The sequence below is a fragment of the Triticum dicoccoides genome, chromosome 1B (genome assembly GCF_002162155.2).
Source record: "Triticum dicoccoides isolate Atlit2015 ecotype Zavitan chromosome 1B, WEW_v2.0, whole genome shotgun sequence".
In the NCBI taxonomy this organism is placed as follows: Eukaryota; Viridiplantae; Streptophyta; class Magnoliopsida; order Poales; family Poaceae; genus Triticum; species Triticum dicoccoides.
In genome coordinates, this window is record NC_041381.1 from 693,008,460 (window position 1) to 693,018,340 (window position 9,881).

Genomic DNA, 9,881 nt, shown 5'->3' on the forward strand with positions numbered 1-9,881 from the left:
CTTAAGCAACGAGTCAATGATCAGCAACCGTACCCATTTAGAGAACTTCTTGTTGGTCCCAACTTCGATAGTTATAATGTGAGTCTCCCTAGCCTAGGTGCTTGACGCCGTCGATGAGCTCGCGGAGCTCAATATGGAGGACTATGAGTCTATGATAACAAAGAGAACGGTGGGTGCTTGTGCCAGTCCGCGCCATATAAGCTACAGTACAAATTTAATCAGATCGTGTGTTACCGGTGCTTGGGCTTTTGGGTAATAACACGGAATTTTTTTCTGGCGATAATTGGGCAACATGGACTCGTGTATACTACAAAGACATCTGGTTCTATCAAACCCAGTGATTTGTCTAAAAAAAAATCAAACATGGTGATATGCTATGGGAATAGTAAAAAGAACATTCTATTCGTTTGTTCTCAGGAAAAAAAAATACAATTCGTTTTTGTTGACAAACTTTCAATTCGTTTTTGTAGACAAAATTTCAATTCGGTTTGGCACCTCCGCGCATGGCCCATCCCAGTCTCTCAGCCCAATAGAAGCCCTGGAGGCAGACCAAAACCCTCGTCCTCGGCCACTCTCCCCACCCTATTCCGCCGCCCCCCTTCCTCCCGCCACCACACCAACCTCGCCGCCGGCCTCACTCTCATCTCCGCCCCACCCCCCGTCCTCCCGCCGCCTTCGCGCGCCGCCCAACCCCGTCGACAGAGCAGGAACCCCTCTCCCCCCGCGTTTACTTGCCGGCTCGCCCGCGATGATCTCCGCCATGTCCTGGGTGCCGAGGGGCGCCGCCAAGAGCGTCCCCATCGAGGCGGAGCCGCCCACCAAGGAGGAGATCGAGGAGGCCATGAAGAAAATCGCCCTCGGCAGAGAGTAAGCCCCCCCGCGCCCCTCTTCCCCTCTTCCTCGCCGCGCCGCTGCGTTCTAGTAGATGAAAGTGCGGTGCTTGCTTGCAGGGCCGGGAGCGACGCCGACGACGCGGACGGGGACGAGGACGACGACGCCGTGATGGAGGTCGACGGCGCCGAGGACGAGGAGGTCGACGAGGTCGCCCAGGCCAAGGCCGCCGCCAAGGCGCTCGGGACCAAGAGCAGCTCGGGCTCGGCTGCCGTCGGCGATGTTTCCGACGGGCTCGCGGAGCTCAACATGGACGCCTACGACGACGAGGAGGATGGTAGGCGCTCGTGCTCCCGTGGCTCCTGCAGGTCTTGCGTGACTGCTTGATACTTGAGCTGTAACTTGTGTTGTGGTCAGGGCTCGAGCTTTTCAGCACCGGCTTGGGAGACTTGTACTACAAAAGCAACGAGGAGGACCCCTATATTATCAAGAACGATGACGATGTGAGTATGCTTTCTCTTGCCATGATAGAACCATGCTGTTTGTTTGGGGTATTTGCTATCGCGTCCAAGGATAATGAGCCCACTTTTCCGCTTTATTAGGACGATGGTGAGGACGATGATGAGGAGATTGAGGACATGACTATCAAACCTACTGATATAGTGATTGTTTGCGCTCATAACGAGGATGAATTCAATTCTCTCCAGGCAAGTGTCGAGTAGCATTTTCTTATTGCATCCTGTAAAAATGATGCCATGGTTTGGGCTTAATGCTGGTTGTATTTAGTAAATTTGTCCTCAGATTGATGAATGCAGTCATACAGAATATACTTAATTCAAATTAGTCCACATCTTTACTCCGTGCCTCTCTTTGCTGTGCATTACTAGCTCATACAGCCTGTGTTTGTGGTTGGACTGCATGAAGGTGTGACCAGTGGCCTTATTATCTATGACAGGTGAGCATAGTGGAAGAACTGGAGGATGGGGATCCTAATATGTTTGTGCACCATGAGGTCCCTCTCTCAGATTTTCCACTCTGCACGGCTTGGATGGATTTTAACCGTCAGGATGGCGAACAGAAAGGTTAAATTGTAGTGTCACTTGAGTTTTGACAAGTAAAGAGTGCCAAATTGTTTCTGCAGAAGAAAGCTACGTATATGCTAAGGCTTTACTCTGTTCCTCGTCTTGTGTTGCAGGAAATTTCATAGCTGTTGGCACCATGGATCCTACAATTGAAATATGGAACTTGGATGTCGTAAGTTTTCATAAACACACATGACTATTATTTTGTATGGCCTTGAATTGCCTTGCTTCAAAGAAATTAATGTACTGTTTTGTGGACTTTCATGTTATGTAACAGGTCGATGAGGTTGAACCACATTATGTGCTAGGAGGAGTTTCAAAAAAGAAGAAAAAAGTTAAGGGGAAAAAGGTATGCTACTAATATTTCATTGTTGAGATATTTTGAAGTTTTCGATTGCTTACTTGCTTCTTGTGACTCTTTTCTTGCTCTCATTGTAAAGTCTTGTCTTACATTCCCAACATCCCCCAATTTTATGTTGTTTTCCCCTTTGATTTCCATGACAACCACAGCAGGTTATCATGTGCGGAAATCTGCAACCTGGTCTCGTAATTTCCAAACTTTAGGCTAGATTGAGATTGACTGAGAGTGTGACCTAACATTACCAGTATGTTGCCCGTGTAGCTTACTAGCTTTGTATCCCACTAAATGTGCTGAAATGGATGGTTGAGATCCAGGCTAACTCCACCTAAACAAAAGGCACATGAAACGAGATTGAATTGATCGACAATTCTTCCTTGCTAAGTACGTTACACAGGTCCTAGTAGGTTCAGTAAGTTAAGGTGCAGATTGGGTTGCTTTTTGGCTGTCAAATTGACGATGTTGGTGCAAAATGATGCTGATTGGATGAGGATACAATGTGTGTAGAACAAATGTTGGTACTTTGTATTCATGATATTATGATTCACGTATGCCTGTGAGAAGGTGAGCATTCATTCCTTCCTTGAATCCTTAGCTACATTATTCATGCTGCATGTCATCTCCAGGGAAAAACATATAAGAAGGGTAGCCATAGAAGTTCTGTGCTTGGTCTTGCGTGGAACACGGTGGTGAGGTGCGTTTTTGTTTCAGCTCAAGTGATTGCATCTCCCACTCTCTTTTCACTTACCGGACCCCTGCTGATTACTCCTTTACTTCAGGAACGCTCTAGCTAGTGCAAGTGCAGACAAAACTGTGAAAGTTTGGGACTTAAGTGCTGGTAAATGTTTAGTCACACTGCAACATCATGATGACAAGGTAATGATTGATACTACATTCTTCTTCTTCTTCTTCTTCTTTAATTCTGTATGTATCGGTCCAAAATATTATATTATGGCATATCAAGTTAATTTTCCTTCTGCCCAACATGTAGGTTCAATCAGTTGCCTGGAGGTCACCTGAAGTTCTTCTCAGTGGATCTTTTGATAGAACAATTGCCTTGGTAATGGATGTCCTTGGCCATCATGTGAATTATTTTCTCCTGAAATTTCTGCTGCTGCTTATTACGTATTCTGGTTGTTAGTCACTTGGCCAGATTGTATCAGCATGCTGATCTCTAGCATGTCAGCAAATAATAATCTCGTCCGCGTTGTGTAATTGAGCTGTGGATACTAGCCAGTTTTGGATGAGTAGCCCCTAATTAAAGGCGATCATACTAGTTATATAACGTACTGCTTACTGCTACCTTCTTCTTTTGGTTCTGGGAGTTCACCTTCATAGGTGAAGATAATTTGATTTGCCATTCTTGTGGAGCGACCTGTTGCGTTACCGTAGATATTTTGAGATGCAGTTCAGTGTTTATTTGACATTCTTGTTGAGAAGGTTGCTGCATATTTTTATATATTTTGTGCTTATATCCACTGGACTTGTATTGGTTACATTTTACAGACAGATATGAAAGACACTGAACAATGTTGTCATAAATGGCCTGTCGAAGCAGATGTAGAGAGCTTAGTTTGTGATCCACACAATGAACACTCCTTTGTGGTAAGTGATTTCATTGTATTTTACTGTTCAACTCAGTTATCTGTCGTTTTATAGAACGATTTGAAATTTCTGACAGACAACAACTTTCTGCTGAACTTTAGTGAGGTTTCCATTAGAAACAGTATAAATTGAAATCCAGATGAATACAGTTCTGCTCTTCCATGAAGCAAGTCTATAGTTATCATCTTTGGATCCCTGCATTTAATTATTTAAGGCTATACTAAGTCATAATCTCAGAATGAATTTGTATTTGTGATTTTCTTTTTGGTGCCATGTGTTATATACTCGATGGTATGATAATGTGGCAGCTGGGTCTTGCAGGTTAGTCTTGAAAATGGGATGGTTCAAGCGTTTGATATTCGGACAGCTTCATCAAATTCAAATCCTGGACAGCCGATTTTTACTCTGCATGCACACGAAAAGGCCGTTTCTTCCATATCCTTCGCGCCTTCTACCCCTAACGTATGTTACATTTTCATTTCAGTGTGCTAAATAAAGAGAGATGCAGCCAAATGAACCGATTACTGACCCTGCCTTTTTTTTTTGCAGTTCCTTGCGACTGGTTCAACTGACAAAATGGTGCGTTTATTAACTATGCGCTGAAGAAGCTATTAACACTCGTGGTATTGATCCAACCGGTTGCTTACATTTCTATCTGTAAACGCAGGTGAAGCTCTGGGATCTATCGAACAACCAGCCTTCGTGCGTCTCGTCGCTGAATCCTAAGCTTGTACGTACTCTCACCGAATTCCATCCCTTGTCCATCAGTAAAAGGAAAGAGTTGCTGCAGTGTGGAGCTCTATTCTGTTACCATGTTGTTCATCCATCTGTTTTGTTGTTTCCAGGGAGCTATATTCTCGGTGTCGTTTTCGATCGACAACCCCTTCCTGTTAGCGTGCGGAGGATCGAAAGGCAAGCTGAAGGTAAGCACCACCCCCTTGGTATATGTGGTCTGTCGAAGCTTCCATGTGTGGCTCTTCCACTGACAGGCATTCTTCTCGCGTGTTTGGCAGGTCTGGAACACGCTGTCGGAACCCGCCGTCGCCAACAAATTTGGGAAGGGGCGGCAAAATGCACCGGCTCTGCGAAACGACCCCCCCACAGAATGATGGGCTCGACGCTATGTGATAGGATAGATTTTTCCGCGTTTCAGTTTTGTTACTGGGTGAAATGTAATGGGAGCATGGATTTATTTATATATGTACAACCAAACGACAGAGGAAATGGATCTGTAGTGGGAGTTCGCAGTTTGTCAGGGATTCCGTTTTATCTGGACCTAAAAAAGGAAGTCAAGTCAGCTGTTTTATACTCCTTCCAAAATGTAAGGTGTATTAGTTTTCAGAGAAGTCAAGTTAGCTGTTTTATACCCCCTTTGTTTCAAAGCGCCATTGACCAGTTCATGGGCATTCAGTTGAATATAATTCATACTACCTCTCATTTAAAATCTAGACCTAATTAATACTCTCTCCGTCCCAAAATAAGTGTGTTGAGTTTAGTACAAATTTATACTAGAGCTAGTATAAAGTTGAGACACTTATTTTGGGACGGAGTATTATTGCTAATAGCAGTAGTACTATACCATACAAGGCAATAAATATTGAAGAATCACAAATCGGAAATATAGAAATATAAACATAAGAGATAATTCCAACAATCAATAACTTCTTAACCTGTTTGTATTTTTGTCACCAATGTTTGGAACTTGTCTAAAAAAAGGAGAAACATAATCTTGATTTATGCACCTGGGGACTTCAGTGAGGGTACATACTATGGAATAATTTCAAATTTATTGCTCGGTGTTTACTGCACGGGATCGGGATGACTTATAGCACCGGGTCTCAATTCTCTCAGTCTCTCTATATATACGAGTAATGTGTTGATTGCTAGCAAAATATTCTACAACAAGTAAACATTTCTCATTGGCAACCAAAGTGAGTGCCTGCCTAGCAACTGTTGTATCGGCCAGGGTATGGACACGTACACGATTCGCATCCTTGCACTAGCCCTATTGTCTCTATATCCCGTATGCTCTGCTACTGTTGCTCAATGTAAGCACAACAATCGGGTTATGCACGCTTAATTCTTTTCAGTTCTCATGGAAGTAAAAAGTATAGCTACTAAAACCTATTTTTTCATTTGTTTCTTGTCTAATCTTTTGTGCGTTTATTTATTCTTCACTAATTTTCTTTTTCACATAACGATTGTTTGTTTGTTATCCCCTAGGCCGAATCATAGATGACACGGATAGCGAGAAGATCGATTTACCAAATGGGCTATGCGTTAAGAGTAAATGCCGTAGTACTCCAGAAGATTGCTTCTGTTGTTTGGCAGATAACAACTGCCACTGGACTATGGCCCAATGCAAGGCAGCGTGTAAAAAATCCTCGTCTTCACAAGACATGCTACTGGCGACGACAACCCCTCCTCCTTTACCTGCTCCTTAGTTTTCCAGCCTAGTCAAATTGGCTTACATATTTACTTGTCCCAAGAGAGAAATAATGCCTGATATATGTGTGGAAATACAATTGTGCAATAAGATCAAGTAATACTCTAGCAATTGTTGCTATTTGGTTCGGCAAATTGCGCTTAAACTTTTACCAATTATGCCGGCTAAGTTCTAGCTAGTACAAGATCGCGGTATGAAGGACCTTCACACTTTGCTACTTCTCGTTGTCTGGAAATTGTGGAAGCACCAAAATGATACGCTACTGCCGTGGAGTGCATCCCTCATGCTACAAGATCGCGGTATGAAGAACCCGCACACTTTGCTATTTCTCATCGTCTGGCAATAGTGGAAGCACCAAAATGTGGCGGTTTTCGATGGAGCTACTCCGTCGGTGCACGGGGCAATCGGGAAGATAGGCAGAGAGGGATGATCTTCGCTGGAGGCCAGGCTACTCCGAGGGGATCTCGAGAGTTTATTTGTCGAGGTGTTTAGGCGGGTGAGTAGTGAGTAGTTCACTTGTATGGCGGAGTCACGTGGGCTTGTGCACGAGTTGTAATTTGGTGGACATGGTTCTATCCCTCTTCTTTTATTAACACAAGATACACACTCGTGCTTATTCTAAAAAAAAGTTTCTAGCTAGTAATACAAGTATACAACCTAGGTAATGTGAGGCCTAAACCACAAGTGCTTTTTCTTGATACACCTACGTGCAGCGAGCGAATTATGAACAAATCGATTGCCATGTGGAGAAAAGAGGCAATGAGTCTCTTGAAAGCAAGATCTCTATGTGGCTCTGATTCAGCACTAAAACACATCTCAAGTTTTACAAAGATCTCTAAGAACAATTCCCACACTACTGATTTAAGAAAGTTGATTAATTGTGCATATAAAATTTGTTAATACATACTTATAAAATATATGAGATTATAAAGATAAAATCATGTAGCCAAGCGAATGGACGATCTGAACAAGCAACAGAGAAAAGATTGGTAATTCCCTCTGTACAGAGAGACATAATCTTAACGCCAAGCACAATCATAGTCAATCACCTGGAAAATTTCTTCCATGTCTTAGTATCACTTGATCCGTCGTGTCATTGAAGCAAAAACTAGAGGAAAAGACTTTCTGTTATACGTATCTGTATGCTAATAAGCAATTTTTCTTAACACAGTACAATCGCAACCGGTTATTTAAACACACATACACTCATCTCTATAAATACATGCACATCCTAATTCCTACCCTATGAGCACCTTTGAGATAAGGTGCCGACGTAACATCTTGAGATTCTTCTCGGGTGCTCCCACTGAACGCACATCATCGGAAGGGTTGAAATAAATCCAGAAAAATGCGACCACCAGTGCCAAGTTTAATAAGCAATTGTCAGACGCCTGCCTCGTGCATCATCGATACATCTTCCATCTAACGGTCGAGATATCCAAACAAATTGCCCGTTTCTAACCTCCTGATTTTTATCTTTTGATGGAAGAAAATTACTATTTGGTTGGAAGCAACTCTATAGTAGATGGAAGCTAAAGCGTGATGCTTCTACAAAAGTGAAAATATTTTTCTATCTAATGGAAGCAAAATACAATTTGGTTAGAAGCAACTCTCTAGTCGATGGATGCGAATGATTTTGGAACAAGTGGAATTATTTTTCATTTTTATGGAAGCAAAATACTACTGTATTTGGTTGTCTTCTCGTTGTGGACCGGCAATGGGAGAGCCAGAAATTCTTGTGGGAAAATTCATATTCGTTGGGCGTGGAGGGAGTAGTATTCAACATGGGCGTGCCCTATTTTTGGCCTGATTTGATTTTGAAAAGTTAATCCAATCTTTTTCACAGCTGTATGCCTGCGATTCTCCGGACTGTGTCCTTGTCATAATGTCGTCGTACGGTTTGTGTCGTCTGCGTTTTGACGAGCAATATCCGAAGAGTTTCATCAAATTTAAAAGTAAGGCAGGAGAAGTTTTCAAATATAGGAGTATAATAAAAATCTCACTTCTTGTTCAAAAATGAAAAAAGAAGAAGATAATATTGTAAACCGCAGCTAGCTCACCAATCGAATTATGCACCAACCGTACGTTGCATTGCAAATGGTTAGCTTGTTTGGACGTCCAGCTCTATCTGCATAATGGACGACGTCCAGGGACTTGTATTCCATCCATATACGTACGGCGTACCCCAACTGTACTCTTCCTGGACGTAGGAATCTTGTCTAGATTCTAGACTAGATTCAGATAGGTATACAATCAAACATTCAAAGTTTCAAACCTCTCTATCTCTAACATAGATTGCCAGCGAGCCGGAGCTATATATATGCTCTCCACGACTACATCATCCATCCATCCTCCTCTCCAGCCCGTCCCTTCCCCTCACGCACACGATGGCGCTCTCCAAGCACACCGTCGCCCTGCTCTTTGCCCTGCTGGCCATCGCCGCGACGCTGCAGCCGTCCGACGCGAGGCTCCGGTCCGCCGCTGCAAACCAAGAAGAAGCCACAGCCACCACCACGGCCGATGGAGGCTCCCCGTCTCTTCCCAGCCTGCCGTTGCCTCAGATCCCCGGTATGCCCAGCCTACCGCCAATATTCCGCTCCCTTTTCCCGCCACTGCCCCAGATCCCCGGCCTGCCTCCCCTCTTTGGTGCACCGCCATCCCAAGGGTTGCCCCAGATCCCCGGCATGCCACACATCCCACTCCCCACTCCTTCGCCAAGCCCGCCGCCGCCGAAGGAGTGCCTGACGCCGTTGACGGCCATGATACCGTGCATGGACTACCTCACCAACATCACCGTGTTCTCGCCGCCGGCTGCGTGCTGCGATGGGCTCAAGTCGGTCGTCAGCAGCGCGCCGATCTGCCTGTGCCACGGCCTGAACAACAATGGCGACATGAGCAAGCTGTTCCCAAAGCCCATCGATCCCATCCGCATGCTCATCCTTCCGGCTAGGTGCGGCGCCATGATACCCTTCCAGACGATCTTCTCGTGCGCATGTAAGTTGCACCAACCCCTGCTGGCTTCCTTGTTTTTTGTGTTCTTTTATATATGCTTCTTTGAAGGAGATTGATTAACTTGTGGTGCAATGACAGCCCAACCATTGCCGCCGCTGACGCCTCCAGCTACGTCTCCGGCGCCTCCTGCTGCTGCTGCCTCTCCCGCGCCATCACCATCACCTTGAGGTTATCTTGATTTCTCATATAACAACAGCCTTAAATTATTTCCGTACTAGTATTATGTTTAGCCTCTGACATTATTTTCGCCTTCGCGTTTTTGTGTTGCAGAATCACCCTAGCTAGAGTGGCAAAAGGATGGATGCATGGATCGAAGATGGTTTCGTCAGGATTAGATATATGTTTATCTGGATATAGAGTCAAATTGTCGATTTAGTTGGTTTTGCTTAGGTAAAGAGAAAATATCGACCAACTAGAGTTTAGGGGTTCAGAGCGTACGTCATACGTAGTTCCAGTGCTACTTAGTTACATTAATTAGTAGAGTCGTCATGTAATCGACATTGGATAATATATAAACTAGTTGCATACGTATTATGTTATTGCTGCC

At 44.2% G+C, this 9,881-nt stretch overlaps 2 protein-coding genes across 2 annotated transcripts; both read left to right on the forward strand.

Moving 5' to 3' along the window:
* The first annotated feature begins 564 nt into the window (after positions 1–564).
* Positions 565–5,242, forward strand: LOC119349757 (uncharacterized WD repeat-containing protein C17D11.16-like). Its single transcript, XM_037617843.1, has 16 exons — positions 565–867; positions 951–1,168; positions 1,249–1,334; positions 1,434–1,538; positions 1,787–1,913; positions 2,027–2,085; positions 2,191–2,262; positions 2,898–2,965; positions 3,051–3,147; positions 3,263–3,331; positions 3,778–3,876; positions 4,198–4,338; positions 4,426–4,455; positions 4,544–4,606; positions 4,722–4,799; positions 4,890–5,242. The coding sequence occupies exons 1-16, from the start codon at positions 749–751 to the stop codon at positions 4,983–4,985; spliced, it is 1,527 nt and encodes a 508-aa protein (XP_037473740.1). The 5' UTR covers positions 565–748; the 3' UTR covers positions 4,986–5,242.
* A 3,467-nt stretch (positions 5,243–8,709) lies between these two features.
* Positions 8,710–9,881, forward strand: LOC119350972 (proline-rich receptor-like protein kinase PERK2). The gene is made up of 3 exons (XM_037618560.1): positions 8,710–9,316; positions 9,413–9,502; positions 9,605–9,881. Exons 1-2 carry the CDS (start codon positions 8,710–8,712, stop codon positions 9,499–9,501), a joined length of 696 nt encoding a protein of 231 aa, XP_037474457.1. The 3' UTR covers position 9,502; positions 9,605–9,881.